This window comes from Lissotriton vulgaris, chromosome 11 (genome assembly GCF_964263255.1).
Source record: "Lissotriton vulgaris chromosome 11, aLisVul1.2, whole genome shotgun sequence".
NCBI lineage: Eukaryota > Metazoa > Chordata > Amphibia > Caudata > Salamandridae > Lissotriton > Lissotriton vulgaris.
In genome coordinates, this window is record NC_141699.1 from 119838507 (window position 1) to 119866427 (window position 27921).

The 27921-nt window shown below is 46.2% G+C and overlaps 1 protein-coding gene across 2 annotated transcripts in view; it reads left to right on the plus strand.

Moving 5' to 3' along the window:
• The window catches only part of LOC147679106 (uncharacterized), a 366743-nt gene extending 340280 nt beyond the window's left edge, over positions 1-26463 (plus strand). For both annotated transcript variants that reach the window (XM_086942868.1, XM_086942869.1), the window contains one exon: positions 24429-26463. In XM_086942868.1, coding sequence (XP_086798994.1) covers positions 24429-24597 — 169 coding nt within the window. In that variant the 3' untranslated portion in view covers positions 24598-26463. The remainder of the gene's footprint in view (positions 1-24428) is intronic.
• Positions 26464-27921: the final 1458 nt, after the last annotated feature.

The following is a 27921-nucleotide window of genomic DNA, read 5'->3' on the forward strand; positions in this document are numbered from 1 at the left end:
TTGGCCTTAGCTCCCCCCTGTCAGGTGTTCACAAAAGTGATGGCAGTGGTTGCAGCTCATCTTCGGAGGTCAGGGATTCCAATCTTTTCCTGCCTCCACAATTGGCTGTTGAAAGCTACTCGCCCCTGGCAGTCTTATTTCAAACTTCTGCACTCACTGGGGTTCACTATCAACGTGCTGAAGTCAAACCTGACTCCTTCTCAGACGCTCTCTTTCGTCAGAGCTCTTTTGGTCACAGTGCAGTTTTGGGCCTATAATCTCCAGAGTGGCGGGTCTAGGATATTCAGGCTTTGATACCGATGTTTTACCTTCTATCTTAGATTTTAGTGAGTCTGACTCTGAGGCTGTTGAGCCTCACATCCTCCTGCATCCTTCTTGTAACACATTGGCACTGGCATTTGAGGGCTCTGCAGTGGACCTGAAGTAGTAGTGGGCACAGTTTCAGGGGAATCACTCTGATATAGTCTGGATCTCGTAGGGAACTGCAAAAGACCTGTAGTAGTGGCTAACAGACCGCAATTGGGTCAGTAGCAGAACCCTCTCCCTTACGCACCCAGAACTGACTGTGGTGACAGATGCTGTGTGAGTCGCAAAGACCCCTGCTAGAGTGAGAATATAATTCCTAGGACAGGGTAATACGCAATGAAAAATAAATTCCTAGACAACATAATAAAACAACATTCCTTATGTTAAATATACTAGAAATAGAAACAATGTAACGACCAAACTAAAAAATGCATAATGTAATAATGAATATTCAAAATTGTGATTATATCATTACAAACATCAATTAAAAACATAGGTTTAATAATACACTCATAATTGGTCTAAACCTATGCTATACACTTATTCGCACTGGTTTAAAAAATGCAATGTAAAAAAACAATACTGTGGCAAATATAGAATGAGTCTTCGACACGCGTTTCGGCGTAAAACACGCCTTCGTCAGGAATTGCCACACAAAACCTGAAATTAAAATAAAATATGTTGAATGACAATATATGAAATGATAATGTTGCATTCAAAATAAAACAACTGTGGTATGTTACACTGTAACAATCTACTCCTGTGAACATGATAGACTTAACTGATAAATGGCTGAAAACCTTTATTTTACAAAACTGTACATAATGCAATTACAAAAGGAAAAAAGGAAGGGGATAAAAGAATAGTAAAGAAGGTGAATTGAGGACGGAGAAAAGAATCAACCAAAGGACTAAAATTCCCAGTGTAATTCTGATAACACCAAACGTGACAAGATATGTTTATATAAATGCTTACTATGTGTATGTGGGGATCAATATTTAAATATTCTCGGAAAGAGAATGTATCCGAATGATTTCTTCTTTGGTAGGATCAAACCTGTGAAATATAAAAAATAAATAACGGGGCAAATGGCAAACCAAATGGCTAAATGATCTGCATGGCAATGATTTTATGTATTACCTTAAAATGTATCACCTTAGTGATAGAGGTTGGCGCTGATATAACCACCTCCTGGTATCTAATGTATTTCATGCGTGACCAATAGAGAAGTAAAATGAATCCTGGATAAAATATCTAATAAAGAATGAACTATAGGTGTTGGAAGGCTGTGTAGAGTATCAGGCTTAAAAGATAATCGTATAAAGGATAGTAACATATTACCTGATAGGTTAATTATAGTATGCCGCAAGGGTGGCGGTTAACTAATAAAGAGCATTGTGTTCCTGTAATGGAAACAGACAATGGAAAGAGGTTTTTCCGCGATATAATTAATTATAACGGTCCTACATAAGGCGTGCCAGATTATATCTGATTAGCGATATAAAGAATATTTTTTTAGGTATAAAAAGAGCTCGAATTAACCTTTGGGTTGAAACGAATATAGTTACAAGAAAAAGGGGACGGGATACAAGAAAAAGGGGACGGGATACAAGAAATGCTACATTTAAATCTAATTAGCAAGCGACTCAGTAAATTAAAATGGACTGAGGAGCGAGGAATGATTAATACAAAACAAACTACTCTTAAATATTGCACACGCCTTAACGGATATGCTTACCTTACTGATAACAAGCCGATATATAGAAGGACGTCAGGGGAATGGATGTACGCGTCCTAATAGTCGCAAAGCAGAAGCGATATGAGATGTAACTAAGCAAGTTTAAATAGAACCGGCAAAACTGAAGAAGCAGTGTCCATGTCTGACTATGATGACGTCACCGCGTAACGTGGGCAAATGACCCAATCGTTGAGGGGAGGCATGTCCTGTGATCGCACTGTTGGAAGGTAGAAAAATGTACTAGAATGCCTACGTATATTAAATGACGAAAACCGAAGTCATAAATAACTAGATATGGGGATTATAAAAGCCTAATATTTTGAGAAAGAAAATCCAGAAAACTTCACGTTTTTTGCGTGCGTTGCTGTCTCCTTTATTTTCTTGCAAGTTAATTTTTTCTAGAATGCGCCAGCGAATCTCATCAGGTTTATTGCGCAATTCCAAAAAATGTTTGACTAAGGGTGCTGTGAGTTTAGCTGTTTTAATTGCTGAGCGATGTTCTGTAATTCTAGTGTGTATGGCTCTAGATGTTTCTCCAACATACCCAAGTTGGCAGGGACAAAGGATTAAATAAATAACATGGGTTGCCTGAATTTTAAATCCATTTGGGTTAAGACTTCTCCTTCAATTATTGTGTCAGATGGTTTACATGTGGAGTATTTAACTGTTCCTTTTATGGGAGCACTCCCATCAATCGATTTCTGGATAAAGGGCTGGTTTAAGCTGTGATAATTAAATCGTGAGTGAACTAATATGTCTTTAAGATTTCTTTTCCTGCGATATGCATATAAGGGTTTTTCTATATGCCAATTAGTATTGATGATATGTTTAACTTTGGTATTAAGGGTGTTACACATACTAACTGGTTGGTAGTGGGCTATTTAGCAGTTAGCATAGAATCTAGCCCGTGTATAGGATTCTCTCACCAGCCAGTGAGGGTATCCTCTTTCTAGAAATGTAGCTTTCATACCAATCACTTGTTTATCATAATCTGCGATATTAGAGCAGTTTCTTCTAACTCCTAAAAACTGTAAAAACTGGATACTTTGTTTTTGACTACGGGGATGAAAACGTTTAAAATGCAACAAAGTATTTCTGGCAGTAGGTTTGATTCACAAATCCACTTCTAATTTGCCTGAGTGATGCCTGATTAAGATGTATAAAAATTCAACTTCTGATGTGCTACTATGTGCTGTAAATTTCAAATTTAAGTCAGTAAGGTTCAACCATTCTAAAAATTGTGACAAGGTTTCCTCCCCATTGGTGCAGATAAAGAAGATGTCATCAATATATCTGGACCAATGGGAGACAGACTCAAAGGAAGGAGCATCCTCATTGTGAATGAATTTGTGCTCAAAAAGTGCCATGTAGATGTTGACTATGGACGGCGCTACTGATGCCCCCATACTAACGCCTTTAATTTGGCGAAAAAGATTATTTCCAAATTCAGAAACATTCTCTGTTAAGACTATATGTAAACATTCTAAGACGAAAGGTTTAGAGCATGGTATCTTAAATTCACCTATAAACCATTCAGTGGCTTCTAAAGCCTCTTTTTGTGGAATGTTACTATATAGTGACTCTATATCAAGAGACACTAAAATGTCTGTGTTAGAGTTGAATGCTAGGTTTTCCACTCTATTATTCATGTCCCTGCTGTCTTTAACATAAGACTGAATTTTAGAGACAAAGGGTCTGATTTGATTATCTACGAATTTAGATAGTGGTTCAGTGACCGTACCAATAGTAGACAGTATAGGTCTGTAAGGAGGGTTGTAAATATCTTTATGGATTTTTGGAGTACCATAGATGCAGGCAATTTTGCCTTTCGAGGTGTTAAGGTACTCCTCCTGTTCCTTAGAGGTTATTTGACCTGAATCTAGAGCAAATTTGGTTACGGTTGATATTCTTTTAACTATTCTCTGGACTAGAACAAATTCTACTGAAGGTGGTCACTCCCTTCTATGTAGGTCAGCCCATCACCCTGCTTCTCTTTTCCAGTGCGCCTCACCCCTTTAAAGAAGAGACACTCCATCGGCTACACTTAAAAAGCGTTGTCATTCTACCTTGACCGCCCAAAAGAGTTGGGCATTAACTCTTTATGGGGTACGTTGGAGCCGAAAAAGTAAAGTCAGTGCAGAAACAGACCAGGTCATGATGGATAGTGCTCTACATCAAAACCTGCTACGTATTGGCCAAAAAGAAACTTCCTAGAGATTTGAGAGATCATTCTACCAGAGCCAAAGCTTCGAGACCACAGTGTTAGCTCACCAAGTGCCTGTCTTTGATATCTGTCAGGCAGCAAAATGGGCTTCCCTGCACGTTTATGAAGCACTACTGCCTAGACAGTCAGGTCCGTCAAGTAGGGCATTTTGCCCGTTCTGTCCTACAGGACCTTCTAGCATCGTCCAGGTCATAGCTCCACCTCCGGGAAGGTATTCCTTGAGTATATATACTATTGAATATCTTTATTCGGCAACTTGATCACCATAAAAGAATACATATAAAATACATTTCCAATACACAATAAAATATTAAAATACAGTAAAAGAATAAGGTGCAACACAATCACCAATTTGCTACCAGCAGATATGGCATCAGACCGTTGGGCCCCCCGACTGCAGTTTCAGTAAGCGGGATCGCGTCATCCATGCACTTCCCAAGAACTTTGCTACCCCACAAATCATAAAGGAAGATGATGAGTCCGTGGAGAGTACACGAAGAGCCTGTCTATGGCACCTCAACCCCAGTTCCCTGCAGACAGGTTTCAGCCAAAATTTCCGCGCCCCTTTATAAGCTGGGCAGGCAAAAAATAGATGGGCCACAGACTCTGTTGGTGCTACACAGCCAGGGCATGAACGCAGGGGGGCACCAGAGTTTGACCACCTCACCATAAAGTCATGCACCGGAAGCGTCCCATATCGCAGTTTTAGGTATAGTGCGCGATCAAAGGGTTTAGTTATCAGGTCGAGGAAGGGTTCCAATTTCCTCACACATTTAAATAACAAAAATTGGTCCGTGAGTGAGCCCCCATCCGTGGCCCTCAACACATTACTCTGAACCCAGTCCCAGTATAACTTTTTGATCACATCCTTTGGTGGCGGCGATTGTGACTCCCAAGCATCTCTTAGCCCTAACTTAAGAACCAAGTCTTTCAATTTATTCAACCATCCAATTTTTTTTCCCGTGTCCAGTAAAAGAAGATCGTCCAGCCCCTCAGCATATTTTGCAAGCTCTTCCGTTCTTCTTAAACGGGTCCAAAAGAGCAACGGGCGTAGCCTTACCAAGTCCTTAAATGCTCTTCTGCCCAGATCTAATCTCAGGGGAATTAGTGGGGTGGAAGCAGGAAGAGCCACCACCTTCCTTAGAAAATTATTTTCCGCTGTCGATAGATCTGATACATTTTCGAACCCCCAAAGTTCAGAGCCATATAATGCAGCTGGGAGAATCTGACCCTCGTATATGGCCATGGCCGGGGAGACAGGTTTACTACATGATTCACGGACTTCCCTCAGAATCACCCCCGATACTCTTTGATGACTGAGTAACATTTTGGCCAAGTGATCCTTCCAGGTCATTCGGCTGTTTATCCGGACACCAAGGTAGTCAAAAGACTCAACCAGCTCCAAAGGGACACCATTAAGCAGGAAATTATTTTTGAATCTTTTAGAGGGGGAGAGTGCCATCAATTTAGTTTTTGAGGTATTGATGGTTAAGCCTCGGGCGGTACAGAAGGAGCTAAACCGGTTCAAGAGTTTTTGTAGACCCACTGGGGATTTGGAGATTAATATGGTGTCATCGGCGAAGAGTAAAGTGGGGATTCTTTCCCCCGCCAGGGATGGGGCATCCGTCTCCTCCCCCTTCAGATGGTCCACCACTCCATTCACGAATAGGGAGAAGAGGGTCGGAGCCATAACACATCCCTGACGTACTCCTCTCCGCACAGGGATCCTCTCTGTCAATTGTCCCTGGGGTCCCCATCTAACCTTCGCGTAATTCCCCTCGTGGAGCTTTACGATAAGGTTCAGGAGACCACTTGGGAAACCCATCTCTCCTAGAATCTCCCATAATTTTGCCCGGGGGACCAGGTCAAAAGCCGTCTTGAGATCTATGAAGGCCATATATAAACTGCCTTTCTTGATGGTAACTGCCTTCCAATAGATAACAAAAAAACGAAAGACCTGGTCCATCGTGCCTACCTTTCTTCTGAACCCCGCCTGTAGGTGAGAGAGAATACTGGCCTCCTCCATCCAATCTCCTACTCTTGAGATGATGACCCTGCCGACCACTTTCTGAATTATGTCTATCAGACTAATAGGTCTGTAGTTCGCAGGGTCGTCTCTTACCCCCTTCTTGAACACGGTTACTACCTCTGCCCCTTTCCAGGAGTCTGGCACCTGGTGACCCCTGGTGATCAAATTCATTATAGTAGCGATTAATTTAGCCCAAGCCTGCGGCTCCGCTATCAACAGGTCTCCAGGAATCCCGTCCTGTCCAGCTGCTTTCTTTGGGGTTAGGTGCCTGATCGCCATCACTACTTCCATGGTCGTAAATGGAGGATCGTCCACCCCAGAGAAAACTCCATCTCTCAAACTATCTGCCCCAGGGCTAGTTGTCTCCTCATTACCTCCATAAAGGGATGAGAAATGATCAAACCATTGCTGGCTGGTTATATGTGCAGCCAATGGTTGCGATTTCCTCAGCCTAGTTCTATTGATCAGGTCCCAGAAAAGGTTCGGGTTCCTACTACTTACAGCATTGGATAAGTCCTGCCAATGCTGTTCCTCCCACTCCCGCTTGGCCAATAATAATACATTTAGGTATTCCTTCCTGGCCGCTCTAACCAGCAAAGGATCCCCAGAAATCAGGGCGTTTGTCAGATTTTTCCTTTTGCCCTTACACAGGACTGTATACCAAGGTTTATTAGAAGAGGGGGGATTGACAGTATCCCTATTGCTTTTCCCTTTCGAGATGAAAAATTTGCCAACATGATCAATTGTAGCTTTATAGGCTGAGTCAAGGGAGGGGTATGGGACCCTGCTGGTCTGATTTTCACCCACCCAATCTTCCAGATCAGAAGACAAGCCCTCAACCAATAATTTTATCGCCCCTAAATCTTCCTCCTTGAGTTTAGCCTTATCCCATTTTAATCTACGGTTGTTATTATAGGGGATAATCTCTTTAGATGTTTTTAAGGTGACATTCATCCTCCTCTCTTTAAGGGTGCCCCAATAAAACTTGCAGCACAAGGGATTGTGATCGCTATCCTGGCTTGGGAGGACTTCCATGTCAATAAGCTCTGCCCAAAAATTAATATCCATTAGGATATAGTCAATTCGGGATGGCCCAGTAAGCCTATTAAAGGTCAATGCCCCTGCCTGGTCGGATATAGTCCTGCCATTGAGGGCTCTTAACTTGTGAACCCTGGTCAATGTATTGATTTGAATAGCCCTAGCCGACCACCTCCTAATGGGGGGCAAGGATAAACTTGGGATGGACCATTTTGAATCCTCCTCTTCAATGCCCAAGGGGTCATCTCCGAGGAGGGGTTCAAACGTGCAATTAAAATCACCCCCCACAATAATTTTTGCTGTTGAAGGGCAATTAGCTAAGGCGGAGTCCAGGGCTGTTAAAGTCAGAGAGGTAGAGTCACCAGGTGTCCCTCTAGCATAGACATTGAAAATGTCAAGCCTACTACCCTCTAACTTTCCCCTGGAGGAGAGATGGAGTATATCATTACACTCCAAATTGTGGCGTGTGACCACCCAATCCAGTTCTACTTTAATCCAGACCATGAGACCTCCCGCTGTACTACCCTTTCCCTTACTTACTGCTGACAGAAAATGGGTTGTATACCCTGATTTGTGTAATGGTGATAGGCTCCAAGTTTCCTGAAATAGGCAAACATCGAACCCCTCAATGAACGTATGCCACTCTGGAATGTCTAACTTCCTTTTTAGCCCCGCAATGTTCCAAGAAAGGAAATTTATTACCCGCCTGGTCTTACAACTCCCCCCCTCCTGTGCCGGGTGAATAGGTGTTACGAGGCAACCAACCATGCTAGTCATAGGCCCGTCAAAGGAAGGAACCTCTGTAATGTTATTAATACTAACAGTTTGAGCTGGAAAAGAACTACCTTCCCCTATACCTATGCTACCACATGGTCTTGTTGGGGCCCCCCCACCCAGAAGTTCACTTGCCTCCCCCCCAGGCGCTGAACTTCAATCGCAATCTTCCAGCCCAGAAAGCTGGGAAAACCGATTGTAAGTGTCCAGTGGGGTAAAAGGCCTCAAATGATTCATCCTGGTGCTATGGTTCATCGTATGTCTATAAGGGACAGTAGACCAGGCAGAGATTTGTTCAGGTACCAAGGAAAAGTGTTGCCCAAAATGGGTATAATTGTTATTGTAGGGCAAAGTAAGGGGTGGTCTATAAGAATGAGGTTTATTTGGATATCTAAATGGAGTGTCCTCTGGCCTAGGATAGAAGTATGTTAGGGCCCGAGGAATGATGCAAGTTCCCCCGTTTCCTGGTGGCCAATTTAGGATATAATCAACGGCCCGAGGGTCTCTAAAATTGACCACCACTAGATCCCCCTCCATATTTTTAGTTCTACTCCCCAGCCAGTTAATCCGTCTAACATGGACTATATCTCCATCTATGTTGGGCGCTATCGGCCTATACGTCCTTAACCAATGAATAATTTTATTCTTAAGGTCAACATATCCCTCCTTCTTATTTTCTGCTAGCTGAGGGACCCCTGTTAGGACCACCACAAAGGGCACTGCTTCAGGGGGAATCTCCACTTGTGGCACCTTTTTGCGTGGTATTCTATTATTACTAGTTTCCCCTTGTACATCCTGGTTGTTGCTTGCCGGGACCTTAGGAATAGATTTATTTGAGGCGCCACCCGATTCAACTACTGGTGTCTTTACATGTTTAGGAGGCAGTGGGTTTTCGGAGGGAAGGTCAGCTCTACCCTGGGGCTGAATAGTTTGCTTGGCCGACTGAGCTGGGGCAGGTGGGTTCTTTTGGACAGAGGTAGGGGGGGGCCTTATCGGGGGTGTAGGATGCACCCCCCCCACTCCCCTGGATTTTTGACAGAGTGGCCATACTAGTTATAGCTGCTTCCAATATGGTAAGTCTGATTTCCACCTTTTTGATAGACTCATTGATTGGTACAAGGAGAGATCTCAACAAAAACTCCAAGTTTCCTATCAATGTGGGGGGAGGTAAAGTATCAGCTGCTGTATCTCTAATATTACTGTCAGAAGCCACCACCTGCATGGCTACTTCAGGTAAAGTACAAATCAATGATGGTACTACTGCTGGTGTAGAATCCCGAACCTTTGCTGGGGTAATCTCAATTGAAATGGGGGTTTTTGCCCTTTTACCAAACTCAGTATGCGGGGTTTTTGCTTTACCTGGGGCCTCCCTAAGTTTTCTCCTTTTTAGGTCTCGGCGTCAACGCGCGGAAGCGCGTCTCCGCCGAGATCTTTTGTCAGGGACTATGCTTCCCAGGAGACAGCCTTGGCCACGCGCATTGCCTCTTCAAGGAGGCGATTTCCGCTGGCCACGCGCTCGCGAACGCGCTCAGCTGCTGTCTCCTGGGAAGCAGCTACACCACACGCGCATGCGCAGAAACAGCGACAGACACACACACGAGCGCTCATGCATGCACGCACCCACACATACAGCGAACCCACCCCCGGCGTCGCATGCATACACACACACACGTGCACCGAGCATCCCCCCCCACCCCTCCGTTGTCGCACCCCCCACCCCTCCCCTCCGCCGTCGCACACACACACGCAGACATACAGGCATTCTCTCCCCCCCCCCCCCCCCCCGCCCCGCTCACCGGTCAAAGGCCCTCCGGACACGCAGACATACAGGCATTCTCTCTACCCCCCCCCCCCCCGCTCCGCTCACCGGTCAAAGGCCCTCCGACCGCGGGGCTCTCCCTCGGTGCTCCTCCAGGCACTCCGTGGGCGCGGGCTTCACAAAACGGAAGTCCCGCCCCACGATAGGTTTCGTTTTCTCAGTCCCGCCCCACGATAGGTTTCGCTTGCAGCTCGTTGGGTATAAAAACTTGTCGATCCAAGTGTGTGTGTATTGCAGATGTTATCCCTTTTTAAGGCTGTTGTGTCTGCCATCGCCCGGACTGTTTGCTGTACTTTGTGCAAATTCGCTAGATTGATTCCCTGGATCCACGTGTACCCTGGACACAGCGGCAGGCTTTCTAGTTGCTAATGCAACAGGGTTAGATGGTGTAATTACGACTGTTGATTTCATAGCTAACTTGCTTGTGGCCTGTATGTTCAGAGGATCCGATGTTGCCACCTCATTCCCCTGGTTAGCGTTTGTATTCATACATGTTTGCTTGGGATGTGTGATGAGGCCCTCCAAAAGAACAAACCTTGACCTCACCAGAGATTCGTAATTGTCCAAACATTCCTCTATCTTGGTTAGTTTTTGTGTAATAGGAGATAGCAAGGTAGTTAAAATACTCTCAAATGTCTTCCACTGTTCTAAATCACAGTTCGAGTTAATACCATTTCCCGCTGCATAATTGGTATCACCATCAACCAAATCGGCATTAATTATAGGACTGCCCTCCTCGGGTGAGACACTGTCACGGGTTTTGTTCGACCTTGCCACTTTTGCTCTACAAGGCCTTTGTGGTCCTCCTCCCCGCTTCCTTTTTACTGCCGGTTCCAGAGTTAATCATTTGGTAGAGGTTTTTTTATTTGGGGATGTGGCAGATGCACGTGTAGAGACGCTGGCTGTAATGTTACTTTGGGTCAGTGGCGATTTTGGGGAATCCTCTAGCGTTCCAAGGGGATATGGAACTTCAACGCCAACCTCAATATTAGTCGATGGTATAATAATGATTACATCTTGATGAGCTGGCGAGCGAGCTGTAGCTATAGTCCCTAGGGAAGATCTCCTATTTAATAACGGGACCAGAGACAACAGATGCTCGGTACAGAGGTCGCCCTAAGAATAAACTGATCAAGCGTCCCCACCACGCTGCCACCATGAGAAGTACCTAGGTATTTCCTTTCCTGTTTGCTCATCTTTAATAACTTAAGTGAACTTAAGCCAACTGGTAATGCAGAGTAGTGAGTAGTGAGTGCAGAGTAGTGAGTGCAGAGTAGTGAGTGCAGAGTAGTGAGTGCAGAGTAGTGAGTGCAGAGTAGTGAGTGCAGAGTAGTGAGTGCAGAGTAGTGAGTGCAGAGTAGTGAGTGCAGAGTAGTGAGTGCAGAGTAGTGAGTGCAGAGTAGTGAGTGCAGAGTAGTGAGTGCAGAGTAGTGAGTGCAGAGTGGTAATGCAGAGTGGTAATGCAGAGTGGTAATGCAGAGTGGTAATGCAGAGTAGTGAGTGCAGAGTAGTGAGTAGTGAGTGCAGAGTGGTAATGCAGAGTAGTGAGTGCAGAGTAGTGAGTGCAGAGTAGTGAGTGCAGAGTAGTGAGTGCAGAGTAGTGAGTGCAGAGTAGTGAGTGCAGAGTAGTGAGTAGTGAGTGCAGAGTGGTAATGCAGAGTAGTGAGTGCAGAGTAGTGAGTGCAGAGTAGTGAGTGCAGAGTAGTGAGTGCAGAGTAGTGAGTGCAGAGTAGTGAGTGCAGAGTAGTGAGTGCAGAGTAGTGAGTGCAGAGTAGTGAGTGCAGAGTAGTGAGTGCAGAGTAGTGAGTGCAGAGTGGTAATGCAGAGTGGTAATGCAGAGTGGTAATGCAGAGTAGTGAGTAGTGAGTGCAGAGTAGTGAGTGCAGAGTAGTGAGTGCAGAGTAGTGAGTGCAGAGTAGTGAGTGCAGAGTAGTGAGTGCAGAGTAGTGAGTGCAGAGTAGTGAGTGCAGAGTAGTGAGTGCAGAGTAGTGAGTGCAGAGTAGTGAGTGCAGAGTAGTGAGTGCAGAGTGGTAATGCAGAGTGGTAATGCAGAGTAGTGAGTAGTGAGTGCAGAGTAGTGAGTGCAGAGTAGTGAGTGCAGAGTAGTGAGTGCAGAGTAGTGAGTGCAGAGTAGTGAGTGCAGAGTAGTGAGTGCAGAGTAGTGAGTGCAGAGTAGTGAGTGCAGAGTAGTGAGTGCAGAGTGGTAATGCAGAGTGGTAATGCAGAGTAGTGAGTAGTGAGTGCAGAGTAGTGAGTGCAGAGTAGTGAGTGCAGAGTAGTGAGTGCAGAGTAGTGAGTGCAGAGTAGTGAGTGCAGAGTAGTGAGTGCAGAGTAGTGAGTGCAGAGTAGTGAGTGCAGAGTGGTAATGCTGAGTAGTGAGTGCAGAGTGGTAATGCAGAGTAGTGAGTGGTGAGTGCAGAGTAGTGAGTGCAGAGTAGTGAGTAGTGAGTGCAGAGTAGTGAGTAGTGAGTGCAGAGTAGTGAGTAGTGAGTGCAGAGTAGTGAGTGCAGAGTAGTGAGTGCAGAGTAGTGAGTGCAGAGTAGTGAGTGCAGAGTAGTGAGTGCAGAGTAGTGAGTGCAGAGTAGTGAGTGCAGAGTAGTGAGTGCAGAGTGCAGAGTGGTAATGCAGAGTAGTGAGTAGTGAGTGCAGAGTAGTGAGTGCAGAGTAGTGAGTAGTGAGTGCAGAGTAGTGAGTGCAGAGTAGTGAGTAGTGAGTGCAGAGTAGTGAGTAGTGAGTGCAGAGTAGTGAGTGCAGTGCAGAGTAGTGAGTGCAGAGTAGTGAGTGCAGAGTAGTGAGTGCAGAGTAGTGAGTGCAGAGTAGTGAGTGCAGAGTGGTAATGCAGAGTAGTGAGTAGTGAGTGCAGAGTAGTGAGTGCAGAGTAGTGAGTGCAGAGTAGTGAGTGCAGAGTAGTGAGTGCAGAGTAGTGAGTGCAGAGTAGTGAGTAGTGAGTGCAGAGTGGTAATGCAGAGTAGTGAGTGCAGAGTAGTGAGTAGTGAGTGCAGAGTAGTGAGTGCAGAGTAGTGAGTAGTGAGTGCAGAGTAGTGAGTGCAGAGTAGTGAGTGCAGAGTAGTGAGTGCAGAGTAGTGAGTGCAGAGTAGTGAGTGCAGAGTAGTGAGTGCAGAGTAGTGAGTGCAGAGTAGTGAGTGCAGAGTAGTGAGTGCAGAGTAGTGAGTGCAGAGTAGTGAGTGCAGAGTAGTGAGTAGTGAGTGCAGAGTGGTAATGCAGAGTAGTGAGTGCAGAGTAGTGAGTGCAGAGTAGTGAGTGCAGAGTAGTGAGTGCAGAGTAGTGAGTGCAGAGTAGTGAGTGCAGAGTAGTGAGTGCAGAGTAGTGAGTGCAGAGTAGTGAGTGCAGAGTAGTGAGTGCAGAGTAGTGAGTGCAGAGTAGTGAGTGCAGAGTAGTGAGTAGTGAGTGCAGAGTGGTAATGCAGAGTAGTGAGTGCAGAGTAGTGAGTGCAGAGTAGTGAGTAGTGAGTGCAGAGTAGTGAGTGCAGAGTAGTGAGTGCAGAGTAGTGAGTGCAGAGTAGTGAGTGCAGAGTAGTGAGTGCAGAGTAGTGAGTGCAGAGTAGTGAGTGCAGAGTGGTAATGCAGAGTAGTGAGTAGTGAGTGCAGAGTAGTGAGTGCAGAGTAGTGAGTGCAGAGTAGTGAGTGCAGAGTAGTGAGTGCAGAGTAGTGAGTGCAGAGTAGTGAGTGCAGAGTAGTGAGTGCAGAGTGGTAATGCAGAGTAGTGAGTAGTGAGTGCAGAGTAGTGAGTGCAGAGTAGTGAGTGCAGAGTAGTGAGTGCAGAGTAGTGAGTGCAGAGTAGTGAGTGCAGAGTAGTGAGTGCAGAGTAGTGAGTGCAGAGTAGTGAGTGCAGAGTAGTGAGTGCAGAGTAGTGAGTAGTGAGTGCAGAGTGGTAATGCAGAGTAGTGAGTGCAGAGTAGTGAGTAGTGAGTGTAGAGTAGTGAGTGTAGAGTAGTGAGTGCAGAGTAGTGAGTGCAGAGTAGTGAGTGCAGAGTAGTGAGTGCAGAGTAGTGAGTGCAGAGTAGTGAGTGCAGAGTAGTGAGTGCAGAGTAGTGAGTGCAGAGTAGTGAGTGCAGAGTAGTAAGTGCTGAGTGCAGAGTAGTAAGTGCAGAGTGGTGAGTGCAGAGTGGTAATGCAGAGTAGTGAGTAGTGAGTGCAGAGTGGTAATGCAGAGTAGTGAGTAGTGAGTGCAGAGTGGTAATGCAGAGTAGTGAGTAGTGAGTGCAGAGTGGTAATGCAGAGTAGTGAGTGCAGAGTGGTAATGCAGAGTAGTGAGTGCAGAGTGGTAATGCAGAGTAGTGAGTAGTGAGTGCAGAGTGGTAATGCAGAGTAGTGAGTAGTGAGTGCAGAGTAGTGAGTGCAGAGTAGTGAGTAGTGAGTGCAGAGTAGTGAGTAGTGAGTGCAGAGTAGTGAGTGCAGAGTAGTGAGTGCAGAGTAGTGAGTGCAGAGTAGTGAGTGCAGAGTAGTGAGTGCAGAGTAGTGAGTGCAGAGTAGTGAGTGCAGAGTGGTGAGTGCAGAGTGGTGAGTGCAGAGTGGTAATGCAGAGTGGTAATGCAGAGTGGTAATGCAGAGTGGTAATGCAGAGTAGTGAGTGCAGAGTAGTGAGTGCAGAGTAGTGAGTGCAGAGTAGTGAGTGCAGAGTAGTGAGTGCAGAGTAGTGAGTGCAGAGTAGTGAGTGCAGAGTAGTGAGTGCAGAGTAGTGAGTGCAGAGTAGTGAGTGCAGAGTAGTGAGTGCAGAGTGGTAATGCAGAGTAGTGAGTAGTGAGTGCAGAGTGGTAATGCAGAGTAGTGAGTAGTGAGTGCAGAGTGGTAATGCAGAGTAGTGAGTAGTGAGTGCAAAGTGGTAATGCAGAGTAGTGAGTAGTGAGTGCAGAGTAGTGAGTGCAGAGTAGTGAGTGCAGAGTAGTGAGTGCAGAGTAGTGAGTGCAGAGTAGTGAGTGCAGAGTAGTGAGTGCAGAGTAGTGAGTGCAGAGTAGTGAGTGCAGAGTAGTGAGTGCAGAGTAGTGAGTGCAGAGTAGTGAGTGCAGAGTAGTGAGTGCAGAGTGGTAATGCAGAGTGGTAATGCAGAGTAGTGAGTAGTGAGTGCAGAGTAGTGAGTGCAGAGTAGTGAGTGCAGAGTAGTGAGTGCAGAGTAGTGAGTGCAGAGTAGTGAGTGCTGAGTGCAGAGTAGTGAGTGCAGAGTAGTGAGTGCAGAGTAGTGAGTGCAGAGTAGTGAGTGCAGAGTAGTGAGTGCAGAGTAGTGAGTGCAGAGTAGTGAGTGCAGAGTAGTGAGTGCAGAGTAGTGAGTGCAGAGTAGTGAGTGCAGAGTAGTGAGTGCAGAGTAGTGAGTGCAGAGTAGTGAGTGCAGAGTAGTGAGTGCAGAGTGGTAATGCAGAGTGGTAATGCAGAGTGGTAGTGCAGAGTAGTGAGTGCAGAGTAGTGAGTGCAGAGTAGTGAGTGCAGAGTAGTGAGTGCAGAGTGGTAATGCAGAGTAGTGAGTAGTGAGTGCAGAGTGGTAATGCAGAGTAGTGAGTAGTGAGTGCAGAGTGGTAATGCAGAGTAGTGAGTAGTGAGTGCAGAGTGGTAATGCAGAGTAGTGAGTAGTGAGTGCAGAGTGGTAATGCAGAGTAGTGAGTAGTGAGTGCAGAGTGGTAATGCAGAGTAGTGAGTGCAGAGTAGTGAGTAGTGAGTGCAGAGTAGTGAGTGCAGAGTGGTAATGCAGAGTAGTGAGTAGTGAGTGCAGAGTAGTGAGTGCAGAGTGGTAATGCAGAGTAGTGAATAGTGAGTGCAGAGTGGTAATGCAGAGTAGTGAGTGCAGAGTAGTGAGTAGTGAGTGCAGAGTAGTGAGTGCAGAGTAGTGAGTGCAGAGTAGTGAGTGCAGAGTAGTGAGTGCAGAGTAGTGAGTGCAGAGTAGTGAGTGCAGAGTAGTGAGTGCAGAGTAGTGAGTGCAGAGTAGTGAGTGCTGAGTGCAGAGTAGTAAGTGCTGAGTGCAGAGTAGTAAGTGCTGAGTGCAGAGTAGTGAGTGCAGAGTGGTAATGCAGAGTAGTGAGTAGTGAGTGCAGAGTGGTAATGCAGAGTAGTGAGTGCAGAGTGGTAATGCAGAGTAGTGAGTAGTGAGTGCAGAGTGGTAATGCAGAGTAGTGAGTAGTGAGTGCAGAGTGGTAATGCAGAGTAGTGAGTAGTGAGTGCAGAGTGGTAATGCAGAGTAGTGAGTGCAGAGTGGTAATGCAGAGTAGTGAGTAGTGAGTGCAGAGTAGTGAGTGCAGAGTAGTGAGTGCAGAGTAGTGAGTGCAGAGTAGTGAGTGCAGAATCTTTTGATTTAAAGAAAAAAAAATGTCATGAGCAATGCCAATAGCTCTACCTTTAATGATGCCGAGACCATTGCATTGCAAATGCTTGTTTTACTAGGTGGTGGGCGATGAATCTGAGCCGCGGGTAGAGGCTTAAGTTTCTGTTTCCTAGGTTTAGGTGTGGCCCTAATGCGACTGGGACTAGGGGTAGGAGAAACTATTGTGATATTATCCACAGGCAGACAAGGTGTGGATACAAAATCATGGAACAATAGTGGGACGCCTTCTAGACTAGCATTGTCCTCACTCAAGTCTACTGAACCTCCTTCCCGGGTCATAACAAGCAAGGAGCTATCCGTGAGGGATCTATGCTTCAAGCTCTCAACAGAGCGACGGCGCTCTGCCCTACGCTCTGCTAGAATAGAGTCCTTTTCGCCCTCACTCTTCTTCTGAAAATAGTTCTCCAATGACCCATTGCGTAATCTACCTTTTTTTCCAGGGGTATCCTCCTCTGTCGTCATATCCGACGAAGCAGGTCAGGGGCCACTGGGCAGCAGATGTTAGGGAGGTGGCCCAGCCCGGCCTCCTCTGGCCTACGAGGGCCTTAGAGGGCCCGCCCTTGTCCCGGGCTTCTCCCGGCGAGCTCCCGCGCGCTCCCGCGCAGCGGTATTCACACGTTATTTTATGGCTGTTATGGTGATGGACGGGTTGTCGGGGGCGGGACGGGGAGGGAGAGCAGCCCAGGTGGAACGGGCGGGGTTACTGGGACTCCTGGGAAATGTAGTCCCAGCCCTCTTGCTCGCAGCCCTCAGCCCCTGTTTTACCCCAGCAGCAGCTAACAGCCCACAAAGGAGAGCGCCCCTCTGCGAAGCGGGACCCGCGCAGCGGGTTCCGCGAGGCGTTGGTGGAGATGCAAGGAGTCCACGGGCAATCCAAACAGCAAGGCAGGTTTGTCAGGGTGTCCCACGAAGTGCAGGGCAGGCCGGTATTTGATCACCCGGTCGTTGGGGGCGGGGAGGGAGAGCAGCCCAGGTGGAACGGGCGGGGTTACTGGGACTCCTGGGAAATGTAGTCCCAGCCCTCTTGCTCGCAGCCCTCAGCCCCTGTTTTACCCCAGCAGCAGCTAACAGCCCACAAAGGAGAGCGCCCCTCTGCGAAGCGGGACCCGCGCAGCGGGTTCCGCGAGGCGTTGGTGGAGATGCAAGGAGTCCACGGGCAATCCAAACAGCAAGGCAGGTTTGTCAGGGTGTCCCACGAAGTGCAGGGCAGGCCGGTATTTGATCACCCGGTCGTTGGGGGCGGGGAGGGAGAGCAGCCCAGGTGGAACGGGCGGGGTTACTGGGACTCCTGGGAAATGTAGTCCCAGCCCTCTTGCTCGCAGCCCTCAGCCCCTGTTTTACCCCAGCAGCAGCTAACAGCCCACAAAGGAGAGCGCTCCTCTGCGAAGCGGGACCCGCGAAGCGGGTTCCGCGAGGCGTTGGTGGAGATGCAAGGAGTCCACGGGCAATCCAAACAGCAAGGCAGGTTTGTCAGGGTGTCCCACGAAGTGCAGGGCAGGCCGGTATTTGATCACCCGGTCGTTGGGGGCGGGGCGGGGAGGGAGAGCAGCCCAGGTGGAACGGGCGGGGTTACTGGGACTCCTGGGAAATGTAGTCCCAGCCCTCTTGCTCGCAGCCCTCAGCCCCTGTTTTACCCCAGCAGCAGCTAACAGCCCACAAAGGAGAGCGCCCCTCTGCGAAGCGGGACCCGCGCAGCGGGTTCCGCGAGGCGTTGGTGGAGATGCAAGGAGTCCACGGGCAATCCAAACAGCAAGGCAGGTTTGTCAGGGTGTCCCACGAAGTGCAGGGCAGGCCGGTATTTGATCACCCGGTCGTTGGGGGCGGGGAGGGAGAGCAGCCCAGGTGGAACGGGCGGGGTTACTGGGACTCCTGGGAAATGTAGTCCCAGCCCTCTTGCTCGCAGCCCTCAGCCCCTGTTTTACCCCAGCAGCAGCTAACAGCCCACAAAGGAGAGCGCCCCTCTGCGAAGCGGGACCCGCGCAGCGGGTTCCGCGAGGCGTTGGTGGAGATGCAAGGAGTCCACGGGCAATCCAAACAGCAAGGCAGGTTTGTCAGGGTGTCCCACGAAGTGCAGGGCAGGCCGGTATTTGATCACCCGGTCGTTGGGGGCGGGGCGGGGAGGGAGAGCAGCCCAGGTGGAACGGGCGGGGTTACTGGGACTCCTGGGAAATGTAGTCCCAGCCCTCTTGCTCGCAGCCCTCAGCCCCTGTTTTACCCCAGCAGCAGCTAACAGCCCACAAAGGAGAGCGCCCCTCTGCGAAGCGGGACCCGCGCAGCGGGTTCCGCGAGGCGTTGGTGGAGATGCAAGGAGTCCACGGGCAATCCAAACAGCAAGGCAGGTTTGTCAGGGTGTCCCACGAAGTGCAGGGCAGGCCGGTATTTGATCACCCGGTCGTTCGGGGCTGGGCGGGGCGGGAGAGCAGCCCAGGTGGAACGGGCGGGGTTACTGGGACTCCTGGGAAATGTAGTCCCAGCCCTCTTGCTCGCAGCCCTCAGCCCCTGTTTTACCCCAGCAGCAGCTAACAGCCCACAAAGGAGAGCGCCCCTCTGCGAAGCGGGACCCGCGCAGCGGGTTCCGCGAGGCGTTGGTGGAGATGCAAGGAGTCCACGGGCAATCCAAACAGCAAGGCAGGTTTGTCAGGGTGTCCCACGAAGTGCAGGGCAGGCCGGTATTTGATCACCCGGTCGTTGGGGGCGGGGAGGGAGAGCAGCCCAGGTGGAACGGGCGGGGTTACTGGGACTCCTGGGAAATGTAGTCCCAGCCCTCTTGCTCGCAGCCCTCAGCCCCTGTTTTACCCCAGCAGCAGCTAACAGCCCACAAAGGAGAGCGCCCCTCTGCGAAGCGGGACCCGCGCAGCAGGTTCCGCGAGGCGTTGGTGGAGATGCAAGGAGTCCACGGGCAATCCAAACAGCAAGGCAGGTTTGTCAGGGTGTCCCACGAAGTGCAGGGCAGGCCGGTATTTGATCACCCGGTCGTTGGGGGCGGGGCGGGGAGGGAGAGCAGCCCAGGTGGAACGGGCGGGGTTACTGGGACTCCTGGGAAATGTAGTCCCAGCCCTCTTGCTCGCAGCCCTCAGCCCCTGTTTTACCCCAGCAGCAGCTAACAGCCCACAAAGGAGAGCGCCCCTCTGCGAAGCGGGACCCGCGCAGCGGGTTCCGCGAGGCGTTGGTGGAGATGCAAGGAGTCCACGGGCAATCCAAACAGCAAGGCAGGTTTGTCAGGGTGAATATATTCTAAGTTAAGTGTGAGAGGCTGGCTTGGTATATGGTGCTCACTTATGTAAGTGCAGCACCCTGCACTAATCCAAACAACCCTTTTGATGATTTTAGTGGTCTTAGACAACCTTAAAACGCTCTCTAAGTGGTGGCTGTGGAGAGCAGCCCTAAGGCTTAGTCCAGAAGAAGTGTAAAACAGCTTGTTTTACCAGTACTTTATCTTATGGTATAGGTTAAGTGAAAAAGAATCGCACAGTGTAGTTAGAAAAATACTTATTTATTTTTAATACTCACTAACACCATGTATTATCTCCTACCCGGAGATACAACTCAATACTTGGTAATAGAATTTGTAAAAAGCATAGAATACACATTGGTCTCCAGGGGGAGACCACACCATATACTAAAATAGTGGAATGCAAATGCAAACCACGATCTATGTCGCAAATGGACCCTGAAGATGTGCCGGGGACCCAACGAACCACCCTTGGTGAGTATCTAGGAACCCCACGGATGTCGTGGGCAAAGTGGGAACACGACTGTGTGCTCATTGTTAGTCAATAAATAAGTTGCGGTTGCAATTTTAAAGAAGGACCCTTCCCAGCGATCCTGAAGAAACCCTGTGGAAGATGGAAGGTTGAAGAGTCACCCCACCAGTGGATAACCCAGGAACCAGGATACCTACACCAGGGTAGCCGGGTGCAAAGTGACATAGGAATCCACCATAGAACACAATAGAGGATTTCAGGAAAATCCCGCTGATGAAGAAGACAGATGACGGTGCCATTGAAGTTGCAGCTATATGGACCAGAGGTCGTGCATGATCTCCACATCAAAACCGTGTTGCTCATTGGCATCACCTCAACACAGCGTGTGAGCGAGCTTCAGGCTCTTTGTTCTTACACTATACACCACCTTCTTCTCTGATAAGCTGGTTCAGCGAACTAGGGCATCCTTACTAGTAAAAGTTGTGGTGCTGTTCCGCGTCAAGCAAACCATCGCCCTGCCTGCATTCTATGCTCCACCTCACTTCTCTAATGAGAAGACAGTCCATTGCTTGGACCCAAAAAGAGCACTCAGCTTCTACATTGATCGTACCAAAGACCACCAGGTGAACAATCAGCTCTTTTTGGGATTCTCGCAGCGAAAAAAAGGCAGGGCACTGCAGGAAAGTACCTTCTCATGCTAGAGCAACTTTAAGATCTGCTTAGCATTGGCAAAGGAGCAGTCTCCAGAAGGACTGCATGCCCATCGGCCAAGGTGGTCACCACTGCGTTAGTACGTGGATCCCTGTCCTAAACATCTTGAAGGCAGTTATATGGGTGTCCCTCCATACCAAGCACAGTTGTCTCAATAGCCAAGTCTGCCGGAAACCAGTCCTGCAGGACTTCTTGGTTTGAGCACATCCACAGCCATTCTCCTGTTGGGTACTGCTTTGGTATCTATTTAAAAGGTGACGAATCAACACCTGCCTCAAGAACTTCACCAGGTGACAATTCAGCTGCGGGTCCTCAGGTGCAAAAGAGGCCAACACAGCTTGTCTCCGCGTGCGAATGCCTCTTTGATTAAGAATTGGTTTTAAAAGTTGTTTTCGTTCATGTGTCAGTTCTTTACAAGTACGCACTCAATCTAGCAACAGATTCCTTACCAACCCTCCCATCCTACCCATTCTGTGATTGGACTCTGCCCGTTAATAAGATCCCAAGAGTAGAAATCTGCACACTGCTCTATAAATTCACATTTAGGGCACTTTGTCGAGAGGTGCAGACATTCTCGAAAGATACTCCTGTAAGCGCGTGGGAATGGCACCTATATAGGCCCCACATGTCACTCACAAACCGAAGCGGCGTCCATGCAGAAGTATTTGGCGCCACTTTCCAGCAAACAAACAAATGTGGAGGGTCAAGGGGAATATTTAACGACCTGTCTGCTCACTCCCCAATGGTCAGAACAACACACAAAAGAGCAGAACAGGTCAAAAAATGGTGTGTGACCATAGCAGTGTCTCAGGGGCAGTAGGCTACATATGTAAACCAATGTTGCCGGAGGTTATGGGAAACACTAGGCTAGTACAAGACCCATCAGACCACCCATGTGGTGGAGTTTACGTCACGTGGGAATTGCAGATCAATCCATATCAAACAATGGCCATATAGTGCCTGTGTAGAGATGGATGTCGGAAAACCAGCATCGTGTTTGCCATATGGTGGACTATATAATGTGCAGTGCAAAGAATAAAGTGATAAATAAAATTGACTACACAGACTCTGAGTAGACCTTTTCAAGCAGAAGTCGGTGTGTCAAGAGTTAAAAGACTGCGCCGGGTAGGACGACTACCATGTGGCGCTGTGTGCAGTACGGTCAACATGTTTCTGCCTAAGAGGGGATATTGCCCCGGCATTCTTCAGGACCCAATATAAATAAGCTACTGCAAACATGACTGTGGTTATCGTGCACAGAAATAAGATTACTAGTAGAAAGATACATATCTACCAGGACCTTTAACAGTTAGATGTCCACTTGAGGGAAGGAAGCATGTCTTCTTCCTATCAATAAGCAAGGAGTTATTATATAATAACATTAGATGAAACATACACACACCTCTGCATCCAGAGAGACCGTATAGACAACACACACCTGCATGAATAATTTACATTCAGCATATTTGAAAAAAGCGTATTAGCTTGATCATTTCGAGGCATTTCCTCAAAGTGATACTCACCCAGCATTGTGTGGGTGAAGACCTCACCTCACCCGGCAACCGCTCGGGAGTATGAGGCCCCGCTCTGTGGTGTAGAAAGAGGACACAGTAAACACAAGGTACTGAAGTGCCCAGGCCAATTGCACTACACACAAACCCAACGTACGTGTGATATGTACCCAACTGTCAAACCTAGTTCACACATGTCAAACCTACTCCAAAAAGTAGCGTCATGTCGACCCTTAAGGATGGCTTAGAATAGTCTTATGATAGTGTAAAGACCCCTCATGTAATAAAATATTTGCAATGTTTTCACAAAGTCCTATGATAGTATAAAGACTCCTCATATAATGCAGTATTAACGAAGTATTTACAGAAACCAGTCACAACCCATGGTACTAGTGGGAGAGACAGGAAAGGGGGTGAATTGGCTGTTCTTGATTTACAGCCCTCACAACGTCATGCAGTGACCTCTTAGTTGTCCTAGTCATGTTAAAAGCAAACAAGATTTAGCAAACTGCTGAGGTTCTTTTAACTACAAACAAACACGACTAGACTCCTCTATTCTACAAAGACTGACCAGGAGGAAAATCTGAGAGAGCACTCACCTGTCCGTCGGTGCCTCTGAGGAGACCAAGCGGAAGTGGAGGCGCTCGCAGGGTCGCTCTCTGCTGTTTAAGTAACCATCAACCCTTAATTAATTAGGCTAATGTGATAGACGGGGCATCCTTAGTACCAAAACACCTTCGAAGCAAACGCGGCCACTTTCCAGCACCCTGGGTACTATGCAAAAGTTTCTGAATCCAGTCTGACGCCTGGGGAATATTAAAAAGGTGAAGAGTCTGCGACTAGATAGTCTGTACCAGAAAGAGTGTTACCAAAGGTAAGTGACTTATACTTCACAGCATTGATATCACAAGTTCCTTTAGGGTAACTACATGATAAAAGTGCTTAAATCAAAAGTGTTGGGAGACTCGGTATTGTGAATTTTTCACTTTTCCCCATTTTGATAGCTTATGTAAACATCATTTCTATTGTCAATGACAGCATGCATGTACAGTCCCTCCTGCAATGTGGGTTCACTGTCATCTGTGTTATCAGATTGTAGTTTTATTCATGTTCATAGTAACTTAGCCTCAAGCTGAGTTTTCAATTGATTTAAAAATGTCCTTATTAGTAGCCTTTTGAGTAGATGTACAGACTATTTGTGCTTCAGAACCTTGTGTGTTTGTTCTGTGAAACCAGGTGCCCCTAGCCACAAACCCAACCACCATAAGTGCAAAGGCTGTTCTAGACTTTAATTTGAATCCAGAAACTACTTACACAGTTCTATTTTTGAAGCAAAAGAAAATCTTTGACAGTTGGGTATGAAGGATTCTGAGATAAGGCATCAGCCATTCTTCTGATGAAGACCCAGGGGCTTTTGTTGCAATGGAAGAAGCATACCTGGCAGATGGTCATCCATATTTCGCTGGATCGTTTACATCACATTGACTTGGACCATTCCACAGATGGAAGTCGAACATCTGTGACTTTCCGTAAGCAGATCTGTAGTGCTGTCATATAGGTTCTTACACAGGAATCTGGAGTAATCATTCAATTTACCATGTATTTTCACTGACTGAAAAATCAGATAGGTAGGGGGTAACATAAATGTAATTGAACTATAGAGGTGTGGGAAAGTTCACTTGTTTGGTAAATTAGATAATGGTAAGAATTATGAAAAAGAACAAGTGATAGATCAAAGTTACCCCATGTGAAAAATTCAGCAAATAAAATGTTGTGGCATGCTGTAGAATTATGTTCTGTAAATCTTCTCTAAATCGCATTTCCAGTGCCGATAGACTGTTTTTCACAACTTGTTTGGCTGAACCCCAGTTTGCATCTTTGCTAGCAGTGCCTTCCTACCAGCATGATTTTGTGATCTGTCACATAAATTTATAACACAGACGAGCCAGAAAGTAAGAGTACTGAAATATTAACTTTCCAGTAGTTACTCCAACTTCGCTTCTACTCAGCATAGCTTTCTAAACCAAGGTTGAGATTCACAAGACATGATGCAGGATGCTTGGAATAGCCCGCATGCATAATCCGCCTACCTCACTTTGTCCTAAAAATGTCTTATGGTTTAATAGCCAACTACCATTTGGCACAATGCTTTTCTCAAACGTGGATATGTGAAGAAGCTTAAGGACTTGATTTACTATAAGTAACTACCATTTTCTTAATTGCGGTTCTTTTTTTGATCCTCTGCAGGTCTCCAGGAGGCACTCCTATGGTGGACTCTAGTTCGACAACCACTCCCTCGCTCAGCTTCAATACATCTCTTTTGGCCAAGTTTCAGAATGTAAACAGCCCAGAAACATCAGACAGTGAAAACTCGGGGTTCGAAACGCCATCGGGAACACCCACTGGAACACCATAACAGTTCACTTTTCTGCTCTCTATAAGAAACCAATAAAAAATACAGATGCGAGTTATGTGTTAAAAGTAAAGACTGAGACTGCTGGGTTAATATGGCGAATGCGCCTCGTGTAGTATAAAATGAAAGTTGCATGTTGAGATGTGTGACTACTCTGTTGATTCAACCCACAGGTGTGGTGTACGTCATGGAAAGACTATAATTTGAATCATTTCTTGAAGGCATCACTTTGCTAGAACAATTATGAAAATTGAGTGCTAGAAGTATTTCCTAAATCCCTTAGTCGCAGTGTAGGCTTATTGTAAATACCCTATTTTATATTTGTATAGTTTTGCAATGCTGTTGTCCATTTTTCACATTTGGTTATGCTCGTATATTCTTCATCTGTAGCTGGGCGCAGCTGTGTGTTATTCAGGCCATATGTGTTTGAGGAAACAAGGGAAACCCAAGGGTATCAAGAGACCCTATGAGATATCTATGTTAACTGTCCAAATGGAATAGCAAATGCTTTATTAAAACATATAACAGATTAATAAAGTGGGAGATGCAACAAAACAAGTGGGTGAACAACCTTTGGGACTCAGACATTTTACATGTGAATATAATAAAGACAAGCAAATCATGTCACATATTGCAATAAGTACCAATGCTTGCATTTTTACTCCTATACCAATTTTAAGGGTCATGGTACAGTTTTTCAACGATGTTTCGAGCCCATCGGAGTATTGGGACCATCATCAGGACATAGATGTTATCATACTTCTATAAAATATGGTCTAAGATAATTATTTGTAAGGGACCCTTGTTCTTTAAAAAATATATATTCAGGCCATATGCACAATTTCGTAACATACTAATGACTTATTTGTTTTCCCAGTCTACTACCTAAAGGTATGTCATAGGAATTGCTTATGGAACAGTACCCTCTACTATTAATAGATAATGTATAGAATAACCTAATACATAGATAATGACTTCAGGTTATCACAATCTGCTCACTCCTAATATAGAAATTGCCATTGTTCTTTCACCTGCGGTTTACCTGAATGAGCGCAGAATCTCAGCAATACCATCTTAGTTCTTCTCAGTGATTGTTATTCAACATGCGTTGCCTAATGCAAAATAGCACTTTTCTCGTACCTTGTGTGTTAGCTATTCTGGTAATGCCCAATGAATTTTTTTCATATTTGAATTTCAACCACTTAGATCAGAGGAATAAATTAACTCTACTTTCTCTATCAGCATTATATGATACTCCAAAGACAGGCATATTCCTGAAACTTGCAAGTCATGGGTATCTTTCACAATCCCTTTCATCTTGAACCTTAATTCACTGACTTGATCTTTGAAGATCTATTCTGTGGAAGGATAGTGTACCCACACAGCAGATTCTGTAGATTTGGTATGCTGTGAGTATGTCCGGATTAAGTGGCAATCCATTGCCGGAAAGTGGTGCTGACCAGTTTCCTGAATAATATATGCATGTAGCGAAAGATGTGCAGAATGTGATGTGGGCCTTACCTGGCTCAGAAGTCCCAGTGGAACGAGCCAGTGAACTAATGAGCAAGACTTCTCAAAGCACGCTTGGAAATAGTGGGCATCCAGTTCTACGGCTATTTGTCTCTTATTTGTGATTTCCCAATGCACTTAATGTATTCTGTATTCATGTGTTCTCTACATTCAGTTTTTATATGTCCATACTGGTTGCTTCGAAAGCTGGATGTGCTAGCAGGATGTAACTTTCCATGTGCTTCGTTCAGTGTTTTTACATGTTTTAACATGGTGTCTTATACATGTTGTCTTATACCTAAAACATATATAAAGTTTGCAACATTCCAAAGATATGTGCAAAATAAATACTTTTATATGACCTGTTAGCTCATTGCATTTTTTAAAATTCTGAATGGATGAATGACTGAAGGTTCCTACGTTACATTAATTCAACCTGCAACAAGTTGCATCTGAGCACTTGAAACTGGAATTATAAAAATTTTTGGAAGCATGGCCATGTGTAATTAATTAGTAATTCTTCGAGGCTCTCCTAACGATGGCAGCTTCCAGACTCAGAGGTCCGTGGAAAGCACTGTTGGCTGTCGGGTCAGTACCTTCATTTTTGTCATTGTACCCTCCTCCTTTCACCTTATTTGCTTTTACATCTCGCAAAACAAATCAAAAGGTGATTTTAAATCAATGGAGGTTCTTATCCACAACAGAGGAGGTCTGGTTATGGTCATGTTTGTATGCCATTATTCACAGGGTGTTTTTGCAAATATATTCCAGAAGTAACCGTTGGGTGGAAAGATAAGCAAATAATCTGGATTTGTAACCAATTACTGTTGTAAAACTATTGTGACAGTTAAGCACTTTCCTTTTTACTTAATTTCTTTGGCTTCAAATGTAAGAATGCCACTTATTTTGCTATCTTTTTTTGCCAGAGTACTAAATGATCTGGACCATATTTGGCAGCAATAACCTTCTGTAGCCCTGTCTTTTTTTCCTATTTGTGGAACATCCACAGCAACTTCATTAAAAGTCTTGACATTAAGAATTAGTAGACCTTGAACAGATGACTAACCTTTTCTTGATTCACACACTTAGATCTGAAACTCCCATGGATTGTTTTTAAGGGGAATGTCAAGGGGTTCACGCTGTAGCCTTTTACAAAGATTCGAGGATCGGGTAAGTTTTTCTGCCTGATCTTGATTAGGTTTCGGGTAGAGGAGTCTAGTGTCTGGGTGATTGATACCAGTAGTAAGAGAAGTGGCACTGTGCTACCAAATAGTATGAGCGGAGATCTAGCACTCCAAAACCACTCTTAGCATATGGGAGAGTCAGGCTCTCCCATCTAATTCTGGGCGGCAGCCCGCCAATATAAGATTTGTCAGAAGGCTGCGTATTGTGTAGAAAAATGATTTGTTTAATGCAATCGGAATGTTTGGGAACAGATCAAATAACCGTGGAAGAACCACCATTTTAATTATAGTGATGTGCCCAGCAATAGATAGTGGTAGCCTAATCCACCTGTAAATTTGAGTGGTGAGTTTGTCGACTGTGGGCCAATAGTTATGGCATCAGGAAGGGACAAGGGGAACCCATTAAATCGCTCGGGACCATGGGTAGCAAGTATTCATCAAAACAACAAGTGGTCCTGAGCATACGAGAAATAGGGAAAACAATGGATATATATAGATCACAATGGAGCTCTATATAGTTCAAGATTCCTTGACCAGCCGGCCAAAGAATATTTATTGGTTCAATAGATTTGTAATCTCAAAAATACAACAAATAACCCAAGAAATAAGGGTTAAATTGGGGCACAGTCCTGTG